The sequence below is a fragment of the Bidens hawaiensis genome, unplaced genomic scaffold (assembly GCF_021521415.1).
Source record: "Bidens hawaiensis isolate Kalapana, Puna unplaced genomic scaffold, B.hawaiensis_p1.1 tig00035856_1, whole genome shotgun sequence".
In the NCBI taxonomy this organism is placed as follows: Eukaryota; Viridiplantae; Streptophyta; class Magnoliopsida; order Asterales; family Asteraceae; genus Bidens; species Bidens hawaiensis.
In genome coordinates, this window is record NW_027496228.1 from 27,076 (window position 1) to 51,872 (window position 24,797).

Consider the following 24,797-nt stretch of genomic DNA (forward strand, 5'->3'; position numbering starts at 1 on the left):
TTCCGATACTACCCACCATTGTCAACTACATTAACATCCCCTATTTCATTAGACAAATATTTGTGTTCATGTTTGTTCATTTAAAAAAAATCAAAATGCTAATGTCCGTTTATGTTTGTTCGTTAAAAATCTAAAAAACCTACACATCTCAATTGAAAAAACTCAAAAGCTAAAGAATATAATAACAAACTAATATAATGTATTAAATTAAAACTAAACAACGTTAAAAAATAAAATATATAATCATTGAATAGCTAAACGATAAAAACAAAAATTGAATAAAGCCTCGTAACACGGGAGGATTAAACTAGTATTATATAGATGCATACGTGTAAATATCAAATATCAAGCAACACCATAAAACAAGCGACAACGCATGTTCTCATCCGGTCAAAATTCCATAGCAGCCGTTGCTTGTAAATATCAAATATCACCACAAACGCTCTTATTTAAAGACGTAATTTTGTAATATTGCATCAAATAGGTTCCATAGCAGAAATGGAAAAACCACATGCAATATGCGTCCCATACCCAGCCCAAGGCCACATCAACCCCATGATGAAACTAGCCAAACTACTTCACTGTAAAGGCTTCCACATCTCTTTTGTCAATAACCACTACAACCACAAACGCCTGCTTCGATCCCGAGGCCCGTCCTCGCTCGACGGCCTGCCCGATTTCCGTTTCTACTCCATAACCGACGGTCTTCCGCCTTCTGACGCTGATTCCACACAGTCAATCCCAGATCTTTGTGAATCCATTCAGAAGCACTGCTTAGAACCTTTCTGTGAGCTGATTACAAGGCTTAATGGTGCGGAGAACGCTGGCGTGCCGCCGGTGAGCTGTATTGTTTCTGATGGGGTCATGTGTTTCACTCTAAAAGCTGCCGAGAGGTTTGGATTGCCGGAAGTGCTGTTGTGGACTGCTAGTGGTTGTGGGCTTTTGGCTTACAGTCACTATCTTGATCTCGTTCAAAAGGGGTATACACCTCTCAAAGGTGAAGAAAATATATCCTACCAGTTATTAGTTATTACTTTCAAAAGGGGAATTACAATATGTTTTAATGTGACTTTAAAGTAGAAATATCGAAATAATTTTTGAACCCATATTTAAAGTAAGAAAAGTCACATATGTATTCTAGTCCCTCCTCGCTACGTACACTCATGGAAAAGTAACTTTTAATTGAGGGAAATTTTTCGTTCAAAAAAAAAATTAAGGGAAAATTGCAATATAGGTATAGGTATGCTTCACCTATGTTTATCCAAAATAGGCGTGGAATTAAAAACCAATCATAATAGGTAAAACCAGGATAAAACATTAATGATAACTTACCCCTTGTGGTGCACAATATAGTACGATATTTCGAGCAGAAATCATTCGGCGATACCTTATCATGCCATGTGACTCACATGAGCTTGACGGTGTCTAAAAGTGAATAAACAGACTAGACTATACAGGGTGCCATGTATGCCAAAGCTGCAGAGATGCCCGATAAGCCCTGCGACGACACCTTTCTTGCCCAGGCAGACAAAACTAAGAAGTTGTCGTGGCAAGGCCTTTCGGACACTTCTGAGGCTTCGGTAGACAAGACGCATGTTTAGCCCTTTTCATTCATGTTTATAAGGAACCATAGAGCCGAGCCCAGTTAAGGCACATGATAGACCAGGGCCGACCCTTATGGGTGGCAGGGTAGTCGACGACCATATGCCCGACGCCTCGCTAGGCCCGATTTTTTTTAATAAAAAAATTATATGTATTTTATTAAGTACAATGTGTATATTTAACGTTTAAACTCAATTACATAACCACTAGCTTAGTCTAGTGGCAAAGGGTTTTTACTCACAATCAAAAGTTATGAGTTCTAGCCTCATTTGAGACATGTTCAATCTTATTTTTATACAAAAGTTTTTTACACAACCCAAATTATCATCAAGTAAACTCATATATAAATTAAATTGTTTAAACTCAACAAAATACTCCTTTTTACTTAAGACCTAAAAAAAATTCACCTTTAACCCAAAACTTTTTTTGATTTCTCGGAGCCGGCCCTGTATTAGGCTATGGTACTCCCAACTCATTTTTGCATGAAATCCTGGTGCTTAGTGATGGCCAAAGGGGTTATGTGTCATTGTGCTATAGGCTTAGTTTATTTTGGTTCGTTTTTAATTTCATGCCTACTTTGAATAAATAATAGTTAAACATGTCTATATTTGTAATTGACCCATAGTTGTCTTGATCTCTTCACTATTGTTATTATCTAACTATGCTAATAAAAGAAAATCATGAGGATGATGTGGCAATCATAGATTCTTTGTTGGTTTCATCTTTATTTTCATTGATTCTACATATTCACGGGTTATGGAGTAAAACTATTTTGACAAATGGGTTATAATTTCCTTTCTAATTCTCTAATATTCAGTGGCGGACCCAGGATTTTTTGACAATGGGGTCCTATTTTTGTCGGTTTTCAAACTTTTCGGGTCGGTTCAAGAGTCGAGACGAGAAACATAATAAAAAAAAACAATATCATAATAAAACACACAAAATACGATATCATTCAAAACGATAAAAAAAAACATTACAAATTCTTAAAGTTGTTCTCTACGACTTTTCATGTTTTGAAAACGAACCATTACCTCTTCAACCGTAACGTTGGCAAGAATCTCCCTTTCGATATAACAAATGCAAGCATCGTTCATATAATCATCACCCATCCGATTACGTAAATCCGTCTTCACGTGTTTCATTGATGAAAAACACCTCTCAACACTTGTCGTTGCAACCGGTAGAACTAGCGTTAACTTTAATAAACGATAGACCAATGGATATCCCAAATTTTTATTTGTTTCCACCATTTTTTGTGCAAGATTAGATACACCATTCATGTCGGCAAACATTTCATCTCCTTTCAAATTAATAATATAGTTGTCTAACTCAATCATAAGATTCTCTCTTTCTTCATAACTAAAATCACGCGGATACAACTCGGCCAACCTTAATATCTTTTGGGCATTAAATGCATGAAAATTATTGTTCGGGCTCAAACTACCGATGCACGTAAGTAATTCAGTTTACCTCATTAAAACGGTTGCCAAGCTCTTGTATTTGCATATCTAATACCGTGTTGAAATTTTCAACCTCATAATAATAACGATTGGTGATGCAAGTCTTTTTTCTTTTATATTTTGGGTCAACGTATTCATCTTCCATGTTAATAATTTCAATATCATTTTTTTCAAAAAAAGATGCCACATCTTTCAAAAGTGGAGCAAACCCTTCAAGTCTAAACGTTTGTAGTTGTTGCTTCGTTGCGTTGACCATTTGAATTGCATTCACTATATCTTGATCCTTTCGTTGAAGGGCTTGAGACAAAAAATTAGTAATACCCAAAACGTGCTTCATCAAAATGTAAATAATAAGCAAAATCATAAGCCTTCATGTATGTCCAAATTCCACTTGCTTGTCTTTGGTGAGCATTAGTGTAACTGGAATTTCGAATATACTCAAGCACTTCAATAATAAATGGATATAATTGAACCAAACGCACAAGTGTCATGTGATGAGAGCTCCAACCGTATCCCAGCTCTTGCAAGAGACAATTCTTGATTTAAACCACTCCCGGTTTCAACTTCTTCATGACCTATCGCTTCTTTTAATTTCTCTCGTTGACTTTCTCGAATCATATCTATTCGTTTGCAAGTTGAACAAACCACATTTGTCAAAGTTGATACCTTATCAAAAAAGAAAAAAATGTCATCATGTTTGTTCGCAAGGGCCACAATAACTAGTTGAAGCTGGTGAGTTGGGATATGTTAAAACCCATGGGCCAAAAGTCAAACCTAAAACTAATATAAAGTAAATTTAAAAAAAAACGAAATACATAAAAAAACGGGAAAGAGCAAGGCTCGAACTCGGGTCATTCGTGTGGTATTGGAAGGGGGTTTCCACCAGACTAGAATGGTAATATTGATATGGGGTCCAAGTGTTAATTTATATGGGGTTCTTCAAAAATTTTCTATATCGCTTCTAAATAAATTTTAAAAAACATTGGTGTCCCGGAATCCCGACGGCTACTATGTAGGTCCGCCCCTGCTAATATCTCATTTTATTCATCATATTATCCATGGGTCATGAGTCATTTTGACAAATGAGTTATAATTTCTTTTCTAATTCTTTAATTTCTCATCTTATTTATCCTACCTATCCATTGTTTGTGGGATAAAACACTTTTGATAAATATGTTATTATTTCCCTTCTAATAATCTAATCTCCCATCTCATTTATCATAGCAATCCACGGGTAATGGGTCAAAACAATTTTGACAAATGTTGTATATAAATAGATTTATTCGAATTTATAAATTTTAGATTCTAAACTTCTATTTGTACTATATAGTTTATTTTCTTTTTAACTTTAATTTTGTTCATTTCTTTCAAATAACGAACCTTATTTGTTTTTATTTTTTAACAAATCATGGGTAATACACGGGTTTAAAATCTAGTATATTATATTACTAACGATAATAGATTACTATTGTAGTTATTTGTTTGAAAGCAAAACATGTTATCGATCTGTTCAAACAAACGACCACCAAATATCGTATATATCTAAGGGTTTTTAACGGTTAGTATTCAAGCAATAAAAAAATTCCATTAGTCAACGTGATACAGTTTAGATAGTTATCTACATCATGGTGTCTTCAAAAACTAATAATTCAGTCAATTTTGTTACACTTGATATTTATTTTTCATAATTTCCATTTCAATTTGAAACTAACTTTCTTCATTCAATTACTTTTACTAATCAACGTACTAAAATGTTTCAGATATGAGTTATGTAACCAATGGGTATTTAGAAACAACCATAGATTGGATTCCTGGGATGAACAACATCCGATTAAGAGATTTCCCGAGCTTCATTCGAACCACAGACATAAACGACATCATGCTCAATTATTTCATCAACGAGTGTGAGGCTCTACCTAGAGGCTTGGCTCTCGTGCTAAACACATTTGATGCCTTGGAACAAGAGAGCGTTAATGTTTTAAATTCATCGTTCCCACGAATTTTCACCGTGGGCCCGCTTCATATGATGGAACAACATCTACAAGATGAACAGGTCAAACAGGTTGGGTCAAATCTTTGGAAAGAAGATGTGAGTTGCATCCATTGGCTTGATACAAAAGACCCTTGCTCAGTTGTTTTTGTTAACTTTGGGAGTATCACAGTCTTGACAAAGGAACAACTAATGGAGTTTGGATGGGGACTCGCGAATAGCAAGAAGGATTTCTTATGGATAACTCGTCCTGACATTGTGGGCGGTAATGAGGGGGTGATGCCACCGGAGTTCCTAGTTGAGACTAAAGGGAGAGGCATGATTGTTAGTTGGTGTCCTCAAGAACAGGTAAACTCGTAATATCTACGAATCAATATAGAAACAAAATAGAGAAAAGATCAACTGTTTTTGAATTATTGCCACTCATTTTAGTCTAATTAGGATGAACAATACAACAAACAATGACAACGTACCATGTTTCCTATATATTCATGCTAGGATGCAACCAAAAATATGAAAAGGGCAGGTCAAGAAAATTAGATGTCACGATAGCAACATATTGTAATTTCTTTTTCTTTTTTTCCTTTTTTCTTGGAGTATCAAATCTATAAGATTATTGATTTTACTTTCAATCACTCAACTACTAATACAAAAATACAATTGTTTATACAATAATACACGAGCAATAAAAGTTACAAACGCTAATTACAAAGGACATATAGGTCATTCAATAAAACCAATAAACTATACTTACACTTTGACCAATGAGAATCCTAATTTTCAATTTTGTTGTCATGGCCAAGAGCAATTCAAGTAGCATAATCATCATAGATTTATACTTTATTTTCAAGCGATTTATCTCACAATAACAGTTATAAACAAAATAGAAAAACGTGCCAACGAAATCGTGTATAAATCAAATGTAAAATATTATAGAATTGGGGCTTAGAGTTAGGCTTGGAAGAAAATACACGGCTACACCATGCTGAGCTTCAAGTAAATCCGTCACTGATATGATACTTTGAATTATTAAAATACAAAAAAAAATTTAATATAAACGACAAGTTTAATTTTTTGAAAACAATAAAGGTATGTGATACACATGACATATATATTTAATATTGGTGTCTACCAATGGATCTATAAATAATTGAAGGTTTTGAAGCACCCTGCAATTGGAGTATTCTTAACACATAGTGGATGGAACTCGACACTTGAGAGTATTAGCAGTGGTGTTCCAGTCCTTTGTTGGCCGTTTTTCGCCGAACAACAAACTAATTGTCGATATAGTTGTGTGGAATGGGGGATCGGGATGGAAATTGATACTAATGTAAAGAGAGAGAAAGTGGAGGCTCAAGTGAGAGAGATGATAGATGGGGTGAAAGGGAAGCAAATGAAAGCCAAGGCTTTGGACTTGAAGAAGAAAGCCAAAGAAGCAGTCACTATTGGTGGATCGTCTTATTGCAACTTTAACAAATTAGTTACAGATATTTTATTAAAAAAGTGAAGTCAACTTTTATATCTAAATTTTCTACTTGTGGTAAACATTCTATTGCCGTTGGTTTAATTCTTGCACTGTCACTGTATCAATTTTAATTGCACCTGTGATACATATTAATATTTCATATTTGTAATACCCCAAAAACCCGTAAAGATTTGAGCCTATAAAATAAAAGTGGGTATTATATAGTTTGTGCTCAAAGTGTTTATTTTAGAAAGGTATGGGCCATTAATTATGTCATTAATACTAGTTAATTATGTATATAAACCCTCATGGAAAATATCCAGTAGTTATTATCTTCTCCATTCTAGAGAGAGACATCATAGAGAGAATAAAGTGCAAGAATCATCCTCTTCGTTCAAGCCTCGGATCAACTTGAGTTAAAGGCTGAAAGGGGGCGTTTCCGAATTCGTTTTGTGAAAAGATCCATGTCAGTATTGATCCTAAACTCTTCGTTTCAGGTTTTGGTTTTGGGTTTTTATGAAAAGTTAAAGGGGTTCATCTAAAAATCGTATATTTTACAAGTGTTTGTGGATATAAATCATAGAACTAGTAATTTGGATTATTAAAAAAGAGATTTGGAAGTGAAAAGTTGGAACTTTGGTTCAGGAAAGGAATCTTTTGAGGCCTATCTTCATACCGCGACACTTGATCTTCATACCGTGACATTATATCTTTCAAAAACAACACTAAGGCATAAATTGTGACATTACAATGTCCCCAACAAGTGCGGAACTAAGAGAATTCATTTGATAGTGTAAGAGTTAGACATGATGCGAAATTAACTAATGTCACAATCAGGAAAATAGAGACATTAACTAATGTCCTTGTTAGAGTTAATACGATAATATAACCCAACAGAAGGTGGGCAACAATTCTTGCGATACTAGTCAAAGAGAAAATGCCGGCGACACTATTTACGACGCTAGCATAGATATGAGATTGGGTTCGGTTAGTTCTAGTTAGCTTGGTTAATGTAAACGGTTAATTGTTTCACAGCAGTTGGAAGGTTTAGTATTCAAAGAAGGATTGACATGAAAGTCAAGAAGGTGAAACAAATCAAGTGAGTTTCTAGTCCCCTCTCTTTTAAAAGTTTTAGGGCAGGCATTCATACCGTTGTACAGGTGGCAGTATATATGTGAATATTTATATATTATGTCCGAATATATATATATTCGAGTTGTATAGTTATATGTTACAGGGGTGAGCAGAAAAATGAATTAACCGAACCAAAACCTAATTAACTGAAAAAACCAAAGCGAAAAAATTGAGCCAAGACATTAGCTGACGGTTACTTTAATGCTTTTTTGAAAAACCGAATTTTCGGGTTGCGAACCATCTTTCAAAAACCGAAAAAAGCCAAACCGAACCAATTGCTAGTGATGAAGATTTTGAAGATCAACAAGATGATAAATAAAGATTAGGACTAACTTTTAGTGTTTTTTGATTAAGAACATTTTTAAATTTTAAACTCTACTACTCTAGCGGCTTTGTATACGTATAGTTACAAGTAACATGCATCTCTTTTTGTTTTTTGTATTCAATGTATTTTTGGTACTCTAATATGCTCTTACAAACTTAAAATCATCATCTTCATATTTAAAAAAAATTGTAATGTCTACACATAACTGAAAAAAAAACCGAATATAACCGAACCGAAATAAAAAATAACTTAAAAACCGAAAACCAAACGGTTTGTATATTAAAAAAACTGATGACTTCGGTTTCAGTTTCGCCTAAAAATCAAACCGAATCGAACCGTGCTTAGCTCTAATATCTTATGCTATGTTAAGTAAGGTATATATGATGTTATTGTGCATGAGTAGCATGTCCGTTGTGGAAGAGTAGCATGTCCGTTGTGGACGAGTAGCATGTACAGAAGGGGACGAGTGATAGCATGTTCCTTATGAACGAGGAGCTTGTCCTGACGGGGAGTCGGGGACCAGTGGCGGACCCAGGATTTTTTGACAATGGGGTCCTATTTTTGTCGGTTTTCAAACTTTTCGGGTCGGTTCAAGAGTCGAGACGAGAAACATAATAAAAAAACAATATCATAATAAAACACACAAAATACGATATCATTCAAAACGATAAAAAAAAACATTACAAATTCTTAAAGTTGTTCTCTATGACTTTTCATGTTTTGAAAACGAACCATTACCTCTTCAACCGTAACGTTGGCAAGAATCTCCCTTTCGATATAACAAATGCAAGCATCGTTCATATAATCATCACCCATCCGATTACGTAAATCCGTCTTCACGTGTTTCATTGATGAAAAACACCTCTCAACACTTGCCGTTGCAACCGGTAAAACTAGCGTTAACTTTAATAAACGATAGACCAATGGATATCCCAAATGTTTATTTGTTTCCACCATTTTTTGTGCAAGATTAGATACACCATTCATGTCGGCAAACATTTCATCTCCTTTCAAATTAATAATATAGTTGTCTAACTCAATCATAAGATTCTCTCTTTCTTCATAACTAAAATCACGCGGATACAACTCGGCCAACCTTAATATCTTTTGGGCATTAAATGCATGAAAATTATTGTTCGGGCTCAAACTACCGATGCACGTAAGTAATTCAGTGGTTACCTCATTAAAACGGTTGCCAAGCTCTTGTATTTGCATATCTAATACCGTGTTGAAATTTTCAACCTCATAATAATAACGATTGGTGATGCAAGTCTTTTTTCTTTTATATTTTGGGTCAACGTATTCATCTTCCATGTTAATAATTTCAATCTCATTTTTTTCACAAAAAGATGCCACATCTTTCAAAAGTGGAGCAAACCCTTAAAGTCTAAACGTTTGTAGTTGTTGCTTCGTTGCGTTGACCATTTGAATTGCATTCACTATATCTTGATCCTTTCGTTGAAGAGCTTGAGACAACAAATTAGTAACACCCAAAACGTGCTTCATCAAATGTAAATAATATGCAAAATCATAAGCCTTCATGTATGTCCAAATTCCACTTGCTTGTCTTTGGTGAGCATTAGTGTAACTGGAATTTCGAATATACTCAAGCACTTCAATAATAAATGGATATAATTGAACCAAACGCACAAGTGTCATGTGTTGAGAGCTCCAACCGTATCCCCAGCTCTTGCAAGAGACAATTCTTGATTTAAACCACTCCCGGTTTCAACTTCTTCATGAACTATCGCTTCTTTTAATTTCTCTCGTTGACTTTCTCGAATCATATCTATTCGTTTGCAAGATAAACAAACCACATTTATAAAAGTTGATATCTTATCAAAAAAGAAAAAAATGTCATCATGTTTGTTCGCAAGGGCCACAATAACTAGTTGAAGCTGGTGAGCAAAACAATGTATATAATACGCCGAAGAATTATCCTTCAAAACTAAAGCTTTCAAACCATTAAACTCACCAGCCATATTGCTAGCACCATCATACCCTTGACCTCTAACCCTTGCCAAACTCAAATTATATTGTGAAAATAATTCGTCAATAGCCGATTTCAGACAAGCCGCAGATGTTTCCATGACATGAACAAGGCCAATGAATCGTTCTATAACAACTCCACCTTTGTCAACATATCTCAAAACGACAGCCATTTGTTCCTTTGTAGATATATCCCGAGACTCATCAACTAATATAGAAAACACATCATCACCTAGTTCTTCAAAAATCCTTTTTAAAACTTCTTGTGGAAAACAATTACATATGTCTTTCTGAATTTTGGGAGACGTCATTTGATTTTTCCCCGAAGCATTTCCTAATATAACTTTACCAATGGACTCGTTTAATTCACCCAATAATCTTAAAAACTCCAAGAAATGTCATTTATAAATTGAAGTTTCAGACTCATCATGACCACGGAAAGCTATTGCACCATTCAAAAAATCTTTAGCAAGAATAACCGAGGTGCTTAATCGGATTCTATACTCGTCACTATTTTTTTTCTTTTCTTTTGAAAGGCAAAACCTATAGATTGTTTTGGTCGAAGCAAGTCTTCACATTTTTTAAGTGCTCTGTTGTGGTAACTATTCGGCTTACCCACATGACCAACCAATCTCTCTCGTTTGTTCCAACCACAAAATCCATCGGTCACAAATGCATCTTTTTGACCATTATCCTTGAACAAGTAACAAACCAAGCAGAAAACTTTATCCGCCTTTACACTATACTCTAACCAATATTTGAAGCTAGCAAACCATTCAGGATTAAAACTTCTTAGTTTACCACCAATATTTCGTTTTGGATAATCATGACCTTGCGGTTGACAAGCACCTTTACTCAAATATGCACGTCTAATTTCATCTCTTTGGTTAACATGATAAGATGAAATCGGTTTCCATTCGGAGGGATCCCATGGAAGGTCTTCCAAATCAATTTTCTTAGATGTATTACTTGAAGAAGACGAGGGCTCAAACTTTCTTTTCAATGATTCTTGCATAATTAACCCTAAAATTCAAGTTTTTAAGAAAACTAAGTCACAATCTAACAACAATATACAACATACAATAACCAACATGAGTATAAATGTATAATTATATATAAAATCAATCAACTAATTAGCCCTAAAATTACCTTTAGTATGAGACAAAATCAGAGGAAACAAAGACTTATAAGACCAAAGAGGGGTGAACGGTGGCTGGAGTGAGGCGGAGGCTGGCGGATATGGGCGGAGATGGGCGGAGGCTGGCCAGAAAAACTGAGAGAGGCGTGAGTTAGGGATAAGCAGTGGGGTTGAGATTTGTGTGGAAGGTGTGGTGGAGCTGTACGTCTGATGAGTTGGGATATGTTAAAACCCATGGGCCAAAAGTCAAACCTAAAACTAATATAAAGTAAATTTTAAAAAAAACGAAATACATAAAAAAACGGGAAAGAGCAAGGCTCGAACTCGGGTCATTCGTGTGGTATTGGAAGGGGGTTTCCACCAGACTAGAATGGTAATATTGATATGGGGTCCAAGTGTTAATTTATATGGGGTCCTTCAAAAATTTTCTATATCGCTTCTAAATAAATTTTAAAAAACATTGGTGTCCCGGAACCCCGACGGCTACTATGTAGGTCCGCCCCTGCTAATATCTCATTTTATTCATCATATTATCCATGGGTCATGAGTCATTTTGACAAATGAGTTATAATTTCTTTTCTAATTCTTTAATTTCTCATCTTATTTATCCTACCTATCCATTGTTTGTGGGATAAAACACTTTTGATAAATAGGTTATTATTTCCCTTCTAATAATCTAATCTCCCATCTCATTTATCATAGCAATCCACGGGTAATGGGTCAAAACAATTTTGACAAATGTTGTATATAAATAGATTTATTCGAATTTATAAATTTTAGATTCTAAACTTCTATTTGTACTATATAGTTTATTTTCTTTTTAACTTTAATTTTGTTCATTTCTTTCAAATAACGAACCTTATTTGTTTTATTTTTTAACAAATCATGGGTAATACACGGGTTTAAAATCTAGTATATTATATTACTAACGATAATAGATTACTATTGTAGTTATTTGTTTGAAAGCAAAACATGTTATCGATCTGTTCAAACAAACGACCACCAAATATCGTATATATCTAAGGGTTTTTAACGGTTAGTATTCAAGCAATAAAAAAATTCCATTAGTCAACGTGATACAGTTTAGATAGTTATCTACATCATGGTGTCTTCAAAAACTAATAATTCAGTCAATTTTGTTACACTTGATATTTATTTTTCATAATTTCCATTTCAATTTGAAACTAACTTTCTTCATTCAATTACTTTTACTAATCAACGTACTAAAATGTTTCAGATATGAGTTATGTAACCAATGGGTATTTAGAAACAACCATAGATTGGATTCCTGGGATGAACAACATCCGATTAAGAGATTTCCCGAGCTTCATTCGAACCACAGACATAAACGACATCATGCTCAATTATTTCATCAACGAGTGTGAGGCTCTACCTAGAGGCTTGGCTCTCGTGCTAAACACATTTGATGCCTTGGAACAAGAGAGCGTTAATGTTTTAAATTCATCGTTCCCACGAATTTTCACCGTGGGCCCGCTTCATATGATGGAACAACATCTACAAGATGAACAGGTCAAACAGGTTGGGTCAAATCTTTGGAAAGAAGATGTGAGTTGCATCCATTGGCTTGATACAAAAGACCCTTGCTCAGTTGTTTTTGTTAACTTTGGGAGTATCACAGTCTTGACAAAGGAACAACTAATGGAGTTTGGATGGGGACTCGCGAATAGCAAGAAGGATTTCTTATGGATAACTCGTCCTGACATTGTGGGCGGTAATGAGGGGGTGATGCCACCGGAGTTCCTAGTTGAGACTAAAGGGAGAGGCATGATTGTTAGTTGGTGTCCTCAAGAACAGGTAAACTCGTAATATCTACGAATCAATATAGAAACAAAATAGAGAAAAGATCAACTGTTTTTGAATTATTGCCACTCATTTTAGTCTAATTAGGATGAACAATACAACAAACAATGACAACGTACCATGTTTCCTATATATTCATGCTAGGATGCAACCAAAAATATGAAAAGGGCAGGTCAAGAAAATTAGATGTCACGATAGCAACATATTGTAATTTCTTTTTCTTTTTTTCCTTTTTTCTTGGAGTATCAAATCTATAAGATTATTGATTTTACTTTCAATCACTCAACTACTAATACAAAAATACAATTGTTTATACAATAATACACGAGCAATAAAAGTTACAAACGCTAATTACAAAGGACATATAGGTCATTCAATAAAACCAATAAACTATACTTACACTTTGACCAATGAGAATCCTAATTTTCAATTTTGTTGTCATGGCCAAGAGCAATTCAAGTAGCATAATCATCATAGATTTATACTTTATTTTCAAGCGATTTATCTCACAATAACAGTTATAAACAAAATAGAAAAACGTGCCAACGAAATCGTGTATAAATCAAATGTAAAATATTATAGAATTGGGGCTTAGAGTTAGGCTTGGAAGAAAATACACGGCTACACCATGCTGAGCTTCAAGTAAATCCGTCACTGATATGATACTTTGAATTATTAAAATACAAAAAAAAATTTAATATAAACGACAAGTTTAATTTTTTGAAAACAATAAAGGTATGTGATACACATGACATATATATTTAATATTGGTGTCTACCAATGGATCTATAAATAATTGAAGGTTTTGAAGCACCCTGCAATTGGAGTATTCTTAACACATAGTGGATGGAACTCGACACTTGAGAGTATTAGCAGTGGTGTTCCAGTCCTTTGTTGGCCGTTTTTCGCCGAACAACAAACTAATTGTCGATATAGTTGTGTGGAATGGGGGATCGGGATGGAAATTGATACTAATGTAAAGAGAGAGAAAGTGGAGGCTCAAGTGAGAGAGATGATAGATGGGGTGAAAGGGAAGCAAATGAAAGCCAAGGCTTTGGACTTGAAGAAGAAAGCCAAAGAAGCAGTCACTATTGGTGGATCGTCTTATTGCAACTTTAACAAATTAGTTACAGATATTTTATTAAAAAAGTGAAGTCAACTTTTATATCTAAATTTTCTACTTGTGGTAAACATTCTATTGCCGTTGGTTTAATTCTTGCACTGTCACTGTATCAATTTTAATTGCACCTGTGATACATATTAATATTTCATATTTGTAATACCCCAAAAACCCGTAAAGATTTGAGCCTATAAAATAAAAGTGGGTATTATATAGTTTGTGCTCAAAGTGTTTATTTTAGAAAGGTATGGGCCATTAATTATGTCATTAATACTAGTTAATTATGTATATAAACCCTCATGGAAAATATCCAGTAGTTATTATCTTCTCCATTCTAGAGAGAGACATCATAGAGAGAATAAAGTGCAAGAATCATCCTCTTCGTTCAAGCCTCGGATCAACTTGAGTTAAAGGCTGAAAGGGGGCGTTTCCGAATTCGTTTTGTGAAAAGATCCATGTCAGTATTGATCCTAAACTCTTCGTTTCAGGTTTTGGTTTTGGGTTTTTATGAAAAGTTAAAGGGGTTCATCTAAAAATCGTATATTTTACAAGTGTTTGTGGATATAAATCATAGAACTAGTAATTTGGATTATTAAAAAAGAGATTTGGAAGTGAAAAGTTGGAACTTTGGTTCAGGAAAGGAATCTTTTGAGGCCTATCTTCATACCGCGACACTTGATCTTCATACCGTGACATTATATCTTTCAAAAACAACACTAAGGCATAAATTGTGACATTACAATGTCCCCAACAAGTGCGGAACTAAGAGAATTCATTTGATAGTGTAAGAGTTAGACATGATGCGAAATTAACTAATGTCACAATCAGGAAAATAGAGACATTAACTAATGTCCTTGTTAGAGTTAATACGATAATATAACCCAACAGAAGGTGGGCAACAATTCTTGCGATACTAGTCAAAGAGAAAATGCCGGCGACACTATTTACGACGCTAGCATAGATATGAGATTGGGTTCGGTTAGTTCTAGTTAGCTTGGTTAATGTAAACGGTTAATTGTTTCACAGCAGTTGGAAGGTTTAGTATTCAAAGAAGGATTGACATGAAAGTCAAGAAGGTGAAACAAATCAAGTGAGTTTCTAGTCCCCTCTCTTTTAAAAGTTTTAGGGCAGGCATTCATACCGTTGTACAGGTGGCAGTATATATGTGAATATTTATATATTATGTCCGAATATATATATATTCGAGTTGTATAGTTATATGTTACAGGGGTGAGCAGAAAAATGAATTAACCGAACCAAAACCTAATTAACTGAAAAAACCAAAGCGAAAAAATTGAGCCAAGACATTAGCTGACGGTTACTTTAATGCTTTTTTGAAAAACCGAATTTTCGGGTTGCGAACCATCTTTCAAAAACCGAAAAAAGCCAAACCGAACCAATTGCTAGTGATGAAGATTTTGAAGATCAACAAGATGATAAATAAAGATTAGGACTAACTTTTAGTGTTTTTTGATTAAGAACATTTTTAAATTTTAAACTCTACTACTCTAGCGGCTTTGTATACGTATAGTTACAAGTAACATGCATCTCTTTTTGTTTTTTGTATTCAATGTATTTTTGGTACTCTAATATGCTCTTACAAACTTAAAATCATCATCTTCATATTTAAAAAAAATTGTAATGTCTACACATAACTGAAAAAAAAACCGAATATAACCGAACCGAAATAAAAAATAACTTAAAAACCGAAAACCAAACGGTTTGTATATTAAAAAAACTGATGACTTCGGTTTCAGTTTCGCCTAAAAATCAAACCGAATCGAACCGTGCTTAGCTCTAATATCTTATGCTATGTTAAGTAAGGTATATATGATGTTATTGTGCATGAGTAGCATGTCCGTTGTGGAAGAGTAGCATGTCCGTTGTGGACGAGTAGCATGTACAGAAGGGGACGAGTGATAGCATGTTCCTTATGAACGAGGAGCTTGTCCTGACGGGGAGTCGGGGACCAGTGGCGGACCCAGGATTTTTTGACAATGGGGTCCTATTTTTGTCGGTTTTCAAACTTTTCGGGTCGGTTCAAGAGTCGAGACGAGAAACATAATAAAAAAACAATATCATAATAAAACACACAAAATACGATATCATTCAAAACGATAAAAAAAAACATTACAAATTCTTAAAGTTGTTCTCTATGACTTTTCATGTTTTGAAAACGAACCATTACCTCTTCAACCGTAACGTTGGCAAGAATCTCCCTTTCGATATAACAAATGCAAGCATCGTTCATATAATCATCACCCATCCGATTACGTAAATCCGTCTTCACGTGTTTCATTGATGAAAAACACCTCTCAACACTTGCCGTTGCAACCGGTAAAACTAGCGTTAACTTTAATAAACGATAGACCAATGGATATCCCAAATGTTTATTTGTTTCCACCATTTTTTGTGCAAGATTAGATACACCATTCATGTCGGCAAACATTTCATCTCCTTTCAAATTAATAATATAGTTGTCTAACTCAATCATAAGATTCTCTCTTTCTTCATAACTAAAATCACGCGGATACAACTCGGCCAACCTTAATATCTTTTGGGCATTAAATGCATGAAAATTATTGTTCGGGCTCAAACTACCGATGCACGTAAGTAATTCAGTGGTTACCTCATTAAAACGGTTGCCAAGCTCTTGTATTTGCATATCTAATACCGTGTTGAAATTTTCAACCTCATAATAATAACGATTGGTGATGCAAGTCTTTTTTCTTTTATATTTTGGGTCAACGTATTCATCTTCCATGTTAATAATTTCAATCTCATTTTTTTCACAAAAAGATGCCACATCTTTCAAAAGTGGAGCAAACCCTTAAAGTCTAAACGTTTGTAGTTGTTGCTTCGTTGCGTTGACCATTTGAATTGCATTCACTATATCTTGATCCTTTCGTTGAAGAGCTTGAGACAACAAATTAGTAACACCCAAAACGTGCTTCATCAAATGTAAATAATATGCAAAATCATAAGCCTTCATGTATGTCCAAATTCCACTTGCTTGTCTTTGGTGAGCATTAGTGTAACTGGAATTTCGAATATACTCAAGCACTTCAATAATAAATGGATATAATTGAACCAAACGCACAAGTGTCATGTGTTGAGAGCTCCAACCGTATCCCCAGCTCTTGCAAGAGACAATTCTTGATTTAAACCACTCCCGGTTTCAACTTCTTCATGAACTATCGCTTCTTTTAATTTCTCTCGTTGACTTTCTCGAATCATATCTATTCGTTTGCAAGATAAACAAACCACATTTATAAAAGTTGATATCTTATCAAAAAAGAAAAAAATGTCATCATGTTTGTTCGCAAGGGCCACAATAACTAGTTGAAGCTGGTGAGCAAAACAATGTATATAATACGCCGAAGAATTATCCTTCAAAACTAAAGCTTTCAAACCATTAAACTCACCAGCCATATTGCTAGCACCATCATACCCTTGACCTCTAACCCTTGCCAAACTCAAATTATATTGTGAAAATAATTCGTCAATAGCCGATTTCAGACAAGCCGCAGATGTTTCCATGACATGAACAAGGCCAATGAATCGTTCTATAACAACTCCACCTTTGTCAACATATCTCAAAACGACAGCCATTTGTTCCTTTGTAGATATATCCCGAGACTCATCAACTAATATAGAAAACACATCATCACCTAGTTCTTCAAAAATCCTTTTTAAAACTTCTTGTGGAAAACAATTACATATGTCTTTCTGAATTTTGGGAGACGTCATTTGATTTTTCCCCGAAGCATTTCCTAATATAACTTTACCAATGGACTCGTTTAATTCACCCAATAATCTTAAAAACTCCAAGAAATGTCATTTATAAATTGAAGTTTCAGACTCATCATGACCACGGAAAGCTATTGCACCATTCAAAAAATCTTTAGCAAGAATAACCGAGGTGCTTAATCGGATTCTATACTCGTCACTATTTTTTTTCTTTTCTTTTGAAAGGCAAAACCTATAGATTGTTTTGGTCGAAGCAAGTCTTCACATTTTTTAAGTGCTCTGTTGTGGTAACTATTCGGCTTACCCACATGACCAACCAATCTCTCTCGTTTGTTCCAACCACAAAATCCATCGGTCACAAATGCATCTTTTTGACCATTATCCTTGAACAAGTAACAAACCAAGCAGAAAACTTTATCCGCCTTTACACTATACTCTAACCAATATTTGAAGCTAGCAAACCATTCAGGATTAAAACTTCTTAGTTTACCACCAATATCTCGTTTTGGATAATCATGACCTTGCGGTTGACAAGCACCTTTACTCAAATATGCACGTCTAATTTCATCTCTTTGGTTAACATGATAAGATGAAATCGGTTTCCATTCGGAGGGATCCCATGGAAGGTCTTCCAAATCAATTTTCTTAGATGTATTACTTGAAGAAGACGAGGGCTCAAACTTTCTTTTCAATGATTCTTGCATAATTAACCCTAAAATTCAAGTTTTTAAGAAAACTAAGTCACAATCTAACAACAATATACAACATACAATAACCAACATGAGTATAAATGTATAATTATATATAAAATCAATCAACTAATTAGCCCTAAAATTACCTTTAGTATGAGACAAAATCAGAGGAAACAAAGACTTATAAGACCAAAGAGGGGTGAACGGTGGCTGGAGTGAGGCGGAGGCTGGCGGATATGGGCGGAGATGGGCGGAGGCTGGCCAGAAAAACTGAGAGAGGCGTGAGTTAGGGATAAGCAGTGGGGTTGAGATTTGTGTGGAAGGTGTGGTGGAGCTGTACGTCTGATGAGTTGGGATATGTTAAAACCCATGGGCCAAAAGTCAAACCTAAAACTAATATAAAGTAAATTTTAAAAAAAACGAAATACATAAAAAAACGGGAAAGAGCAAGGCTCGAACTCGGGTCATTCGTGTGGTATTGGAAGGGGGTTTCCACCAGACTAGAATGGTAATATTGATATGGGGTCCAAGTGTTAATTTATATGGGGTCCTTCAAAAATTTTCTATATCGCTTCTAAATAAATTTTAAAAAACATTGGTGTCCCGGAACCCCGACGGCTACTATGTAGGTCCGCCCCTGCTAATATCTCATTTTATTCATCATATTATCCATGGGTCATGAGTCATTTTGACAAATGAGTTATAATTTCTTTTCTAATTCTTTAATTTCTCATCTTATTTATCCTACCTATCCATTGTTTGTGGGATAAAACACTTTTGATAAATAGGTTATTATTTCCCTTCTAATAATCTAATCTCCCATCTCATTTATCATAGCAATCCACGGGTAATGGGTCAAAACAATTTTGACAAATGTTGTATATAAATAGATTTATTCGAATTTATAAATTTTAGATTCTAAACTTCTATTTGTACTATATAGTTTATTTTCTTTTTAACTTTAATTTTGTTCATTTCTTTCAAATAACGAACCTTATTTGTTTTATTTTTTAACAAATCATGGGTAATACACGGGTTTAAAATCTAGTATATTATATTACTAACGATAATAGATTACTATTGTAGTTATTTGTTTGAAAGCAAAACATGTTATCGATCTGTTCAAACAAACGACCACCAAATATCGTATATATCTAAGGGTTTTTAACGGTTAGTATTCAAGCAATAAAAAAATTCCATTAGTCAACGTGATACAGTTTAGATAGTTATCTACATCATGGTGTCTTCAAAAACTAATAATTCAGTCAATTTTGTTACACTTGATATTTATTTTTCATAATTTCCATTTCAATTTGAAACTAACTTTCTTCATTCAATTACTTTTACTAATCAACGTACTAAAATGTTTCAGATATGAGTTATGTAACCAATGGGTATTTAGAAACAACCATAGATTGGATTCCTGGGATGAACAACATCCGATTAAGAGATTTCCCGAGCTTCATTCGAACCACAGACATAAACGACATCATGCTCAATTATTTCATCAACGAGTGTGAGGCTCTACCTAGAGGCTTGGCTCTCGTGCTAAACACATTTGATGCCTTGGAACAAGAGAGCGTTAATGTTTTAAATTCATCGTTCCCACGAATTTTCACCGTGGGCCCGCTTCATATGATGGAACAACATCTACAAGATGAACAGGTCAAACAGGTTGGGTCAAATCTTTGGAAAGAAGATGTGAGTTGCATCCATTGGCTTGATACAAAAGACCCTTGCTCAGTTGTTTTTGTTAACTTTGGGAGTATCACAGTCTTGACAAAGGAACAACTAATGGAGTTTGGATGGGGACTCGCGAATAGCAAGAAGGATTTCTTATGGATAACTCGTCCTGACATTGTGGGCGGTAATGAGGGGGTGATGCCACCGGAGTTCCTAGTTGAGACTAAAGGGAGAGGCATGATTGTTAGTTGGTGTCCTCAAGAACAGGTAAACTCGTAATATCTACGAATCAATATAGAAACAAAATAGAGAAAAGATCAACTGTTTTTGAATTATTGCCACTCATTTTAGTCAAATTAGGATGAACAATACAACAAACAATGACAACGTACCATGTTTCCTATATATTCATGCTAGGATGCAACCAAAAATATGAAAAGGGCAGCTCAAGAAAATTAGATGTCATGATAGCAACATATTGTAATTTCTTTTTCTTTTTTTCCTTTTTTCTTGGAGTATCAAATCTATAAGATTATTGATTTTACTTTCAATCACTCAACTACTAATACAAAAATACAATTGTTTATACAATAATACACGAGCAATAAAAGTTACAAACGCTAATTACAAAGGACATATAGGTCATTCAAAAAAACCAATAAACTATACTTACACTTTGACCAATGAGAATCCTAACTTTCAATTTTGTTGTCATGGCCAAGAGCAATTCAAGTAGCATAATCATCATAGATTTATACTTTATTTTCAAGCGATTTATCTCACAATAACAGTTATAAACAAAATAGAAAAACGTGCCAACGAAATCGTGTATAAATCAAATGTAAAATATTATAGAATTGGGGCTTAGAGTTAGGCTTGGAAGAAAATACACGGCTACACCATGCTGAGCTTCAAGTAAATCCGTCACTGATATGATACTTTGAATTATTAAAATACAAAAAAAAATTTAATATAAACGACAAGTTTAATTTTTTGAAAACAATAAAGGTATGTGACACACATGACATATATATTTAATATTGGTGTCTACCAATGGATCTATAAATAATTGAAGGTTTTGAAGCACCCTGCAATTGGAGTATTCTTAACACATAGTGGATGGAACTCGACACTTGAGAGTATTAGCAGTGGTGTTCCAGTCCTTTGTTGGCCGTTTTTCGCCGAACAACAAACTAATTGTCGATATAGTTGTGTGGAATGGGGGATCGGGATGGAAATTGATACTAATGTAAAGAGAGAGAAAGTGGAGGCTCAAGTGAGAGAGATGATAGATGGGGTGAAAGGGAAGCAAATGAAAGCCAAGGCTTTGGACTTGAAGAAGAAAGCCAAAGAAGCAGTCACTATTGGTGGATCGTCTTATTGCAACTTTAACAAATTAGTTACAGATATTTTATTAAAAAAGTGAAGTCAACTTTTATATCTAAATTTTCTACTTGTGGTAAACATTCTATTGCCGTTGGTTTAATTCTTGCACTGTCACTGTATCAATTTTAATTGCACCTGTGATACATATTAATATTTCATATTTGTAATACCCCAAAAACCCGTAAAGATTTGAGCCTATAAAATAAAAGTGGGTATTATATAGTTTGTGCTCAAAGTGTTTATTTTAGAAAGGTATGGGCCATTAATTATGTCATTAATACTAGTTAATTATGTATATAAACCCTCATGGAAAATATCCAGTAGTTATTATCTTCTCCATTCTAGAGAGAGACATCATAGAGAGAATAAAGGCAAGAATCATCCTCTTCGTTCAAGCCTCGGATCAAATTGAGTTAAAGGCTGAAAGGGGGCGTTTCCGAATTCGTTTTGTGAAAAGATCCATGTCAGTATGGATCCTAAACTCTTCGTTTCAGGTTTTGGTTTTGGGTTTTTATGAAAAGTTAAAGGGGTTCATCTAAAAATCGTATATTTTACAAGTGTTTGTGGATATAAATCATAGAACTAGTAATTTGGATTATTAAAAAAGAGATTTGGAAGTGAAAAGTTGGAACTTTGGTTCAGGAAAGGAATCTTTTGAGGCCTATCTTCATACCACGACACTTGATCTTCATACCGTGACATTATATCTTTCAAAAACAACACTAAGGCATAAATTGTGACATTACAATGTCCCCAACAAGTGCGGAACTAAGAGAATTCATTTGATAGTGTCAGAGTTAGGCATGATGCGAAATTAACTAATGTCACAATCAGGAAAATAGAGACATTAACTAATGTCCTTGTTAGAGTTAATACGATAATATAACCCAACAGAAGGTGGGCAACAATTCTTGCGATACTAGTCAAAGAGAAAATGCCGGCGACACTATTTACGACGCTAGCACAGATATGAGATTGGGTTCGGTTAGTTCTAGTTTGCTTGGTTAATGTAAACGGTTAATTGTTTCACAGCAGTTGGAAGGTTTAGTATTCAAAGAAGGATTGACATGAAAGTCAACAGGGTGAAACAAATCAAGTGAGTTTCTAGTCCCCTCTCTTTTAAAAGTTTTAGGGCAGGCATTCATACCGTTGTACAGGTGGCAGTATATATGTGAATATTTATATATTATGTCCGAATATATATATATTCGAGTTGTATAGTTATATGTTACAGGGGTGAGCAGAAAAATGAATTAACCGAACCAAAACCTAATTAACTGAAAAAACCAAAGCGAAAAAACTGAGCCAAGACATTAACTGACGGTTACTTTAATGCTTTTTTGAAAAACCGAATTTTCGGGTTGCGAACCATCTTTCAAAAACCGAAAAAAGCCAAACCGAACCAATTGCTAGTGATGAAGATTTTGAAGATCAACAAGATGATAAATAAAGATTAGGACTAACTTTTAGTGTTTTTTGATTAAGAACATTTTTAAATTTTAAACTCTACTACTCTAGCGGCTTTGTATATGTATAGTTACAAGTAACATGCGTCTCTTTTTGTTTTTTGTATTCAATGTATTTTGGTACTCTAATATGCTTTTACAAACTTAAAATCATCATCTTCATATTTAAAAAAAATTGTAATGTCTACACATAACTGAAAAAAAAAACTGAATATAACCGAACCGAAATAAAAAATAACTTAAAAACCGAAAACCAAACGATTTTTATATTAAAAAAACTGATGACTTCGGTTTCAGTTTCGACTAAAAATCAAACCGAATCGAACCGTGCTAGCTCTAATATCTTATGCTATGTTAAGTAAGGTATATATGATGTTATTGTGCATGAGTAGCATGTCCGTTGTGGAAGAGTAGCATGTCCGTTGTGGACGAGTAGCATGTACAGAAGGGGACGAGTGATAGCATGTTCCTTATGAACGAGGAGCTTGTCCTGACGGGGAGTCGGGGACCAGTGGCGGACTCAGGATTTTTTGACAATGGGGTCCTATTTTTGTCGGTTTTCAAACTTTTCGGGTCGGTTCAAGAGTCGAGACGAGAAACATAATAAAAAAACAATATCATAATAAAAAAAAAATACGATATCATTCAAAACGATAAAAAAAACATTACAAATTCTTAAAGTTGTTCTCTACGACTTTTCATGTTTTGAAAACGAACCATTACCTCTTCAACCGTAACGTTGGAAGAATCTCCCTTTCGATATAACAAATGCAAGCATCGTTCATATAATCATCACCCATCCGATTACGTAAATCCGTCTTCACGTGTTTCATTGATGAAAAACACCTCTCAACACTTGCCGTTGCAACCGGTAAAACTAGCGTTAACTTTAATAAACGATAGACCAATGGATATCCCAAATGTTTATTTGTTTCCACCATTTTTTGTGCAAGATTAGATACACCATTCATGTCGGCAAACATTTCATCTCCTTTCAAATTAATAATATAGTTGTCTAACTCAATCATAAGATTCTCTCTTTCTTCATAACTAAAATCACGCGGATACAACTCGGCCAACCTTAATATCTCTTGGGCATTAAATGCATGAAAATTATTGTTCGGGCTCAAACTACCGATGCACGTAAGTAATTCAGTGGTTACCTCATTAAAACGGTTGCCAAGCTCTTGTATTTGCATATCTAATACCGTGTTGAAATTTTCAACCTCATAATAATAACGATTGGTGATGCAAGTCTTTTTTCTTTTATATTTTGGGTCAACGTATTCATCTTCCATGTTAATAATTTCAATCTCATTTTTTTCACAAAAAGATGCCACATCTTTCAAAAGTGGAGCAAACCCTTAAAGTCTAAACGTTTGTAGTTGTTGCTTCGTTGCGTTGACCATTTGAATTGCATTCACTATATCTTGATCCTTTCGTTGAAGAGCTTGAGACAACAAATTAGTAATACCCAAAACGTGCTTCATCAAATGTAAATAATATGCAAAATCATAAGCCTTCATGTATGTCCAAATTCCACTTGCTTGTCTTTGGTGAGCATTAGTGTAACTGGAATTTCGAATATACTCAAGCACTTCAATAATAGATGGATATAATTGAACCAAACGCACAAGTGTCTTGTGATGAGAGCTCCAACGCGTATCCCCAGATCTTGCAAGAGACAATTCTTGATTTAAACCACTCCCGGTTTCAACTTCTTCATGACCTATCGCTTCTTTTAATTTCTCTCGTTGACTTTCTCGAATCATA

The 24,797-nt window shown here is 34.5% G+C and overlaps 7 protein-coding genes and 1 pseudogene across 7 annotated transcripts; 3 read left to right on the top strand and 5 right to left on the bottom strand.

Annotated features, from left to right (window-relative positions):
- The first annotated feature begins 466 nt into the window (after window positions 1-466).
- LOC143587741 (UDP-glycosyltransferase 85A8-like) lies at window positions 467-6,981 on the top strand. Its single transcript, XM_077068943.1, has 3 exons — window positions 467-997; window positions 4,826-5,403; window positions 6,212-6,981. Exons 1-3 carry the CDS (start codon window positions 499-501, stop codon window positions 6,560-6,562), a joined length of 1,428 nt encoding a protein of 475 aa, XP_076925058.1. The 5' UTR covers window positions 467-498; the 3' UTR covers window positions 6,563-6,981.
- Window positions 6,982-8,669: 1,688 nt separating this feature from the next.
- On the bottom strand, window positions 8,670-9,293 carry LOC143587735 (uncharacterized). Its single transcript, XM_077068938.1, has one exon. It carries the CDS (start codon window positions 9,291-9,293, stop codon window positions 8,670-8,672), a length of 624 nt encoding a protein of 207 aa, XP_076925053.1.
- Window positions 9,294-9,634: 341 nt separating this feature from the next.
- On the bottom strand, window positions 9,635-10,279 carry LOC143587736 (uncharacterized). The gene has a single exon (XM_077068939.1). It carries the CDS (start codon window positions 10,277-10,279, stop codon window positions 9,635-9,637), a length of 645 nt encoding a protein of 214 aa, XP_076925054.1.
- A 2,055-nt stretch (window positions 10,280-12,334) lies between these two features.
- LOC143587744 (UDP-glycosyltransferase 85A8-like) lies at window positions 12,335-14,493 on the top strand. The gene is made up of 2 exons (XM_077068946.1): window positions 12,335-12,921; window positions 13,730-14,493. The coding sequence occupies exons 1-2, from the start codon at window positions 12,346-12,348 to the stop codon at window positions 14,078-14,080; spliced, it is 927 nt and encodes a 308-aa protein (XP_076925061.1). The 5' UTR covers window positions 12,335-12,345; the 3' UTR covers window positions 14,081-14,493.
- A 2,659-nt stretch (window positions 14,494-17,152) lies between these two features.
- Window positions 17,153-18,149, bottom strand: LOC143587743 (uncharacterized; annotated as a pseudogene).
- A 1,703-nt stretch (window positions 18,150-19,852) lies between these two features.
- LOC143587745 (UDP-glycosyltransferase 85A8-like) lies at window positions 19,853-21,802 on the top strand. The gene is made up of 2 exons (XM_077068947.1): window positions 19,853-20,439; window positions 21,248-21,802. The coding sequence occupies exons 1-2, from the start codon at window positions 19,864-19,866 to the stop codon at window positions 21,596-21,598; spliced, it is 927 nt and encodes a 308-aa protein (XP_076925062.1). The 5' UTR covers window positions 19,853-19,863; the 3' UTR covers window positions 21,599-21,802.
- Window positions 21,803-23,743: 1,941 nt separating this feature from the next.
- LOC143587737 (uncharacterized) lies at window positions 23,744-24,322 on the bottom strand. Its single transcript, XM_077068940.1, has one exon. It carries the CDS (start codon window positions 24,320-24,322, stop codon window positions 23,744-23,746), a length of 579 nt encoding a protein of 192 aa, XP_076925055.1.
- A 66-nt stretch (window positions 24,323-24,388) lies between these two features.
- LOC143587738 (uncharacterized) lies at window positions 24,389-24,796 on the bottom strand. Its single transcript, XM_077068941.1, has one exon. It carries the CDS (start codon window positions 24,794-24,796, stop codon window positions 24,389-24,391), a length of 408 nt encoding a protein of 135 aa, XP_076925056.1.
- Window position 24,797: the final 1 nt, after the last annotated feature.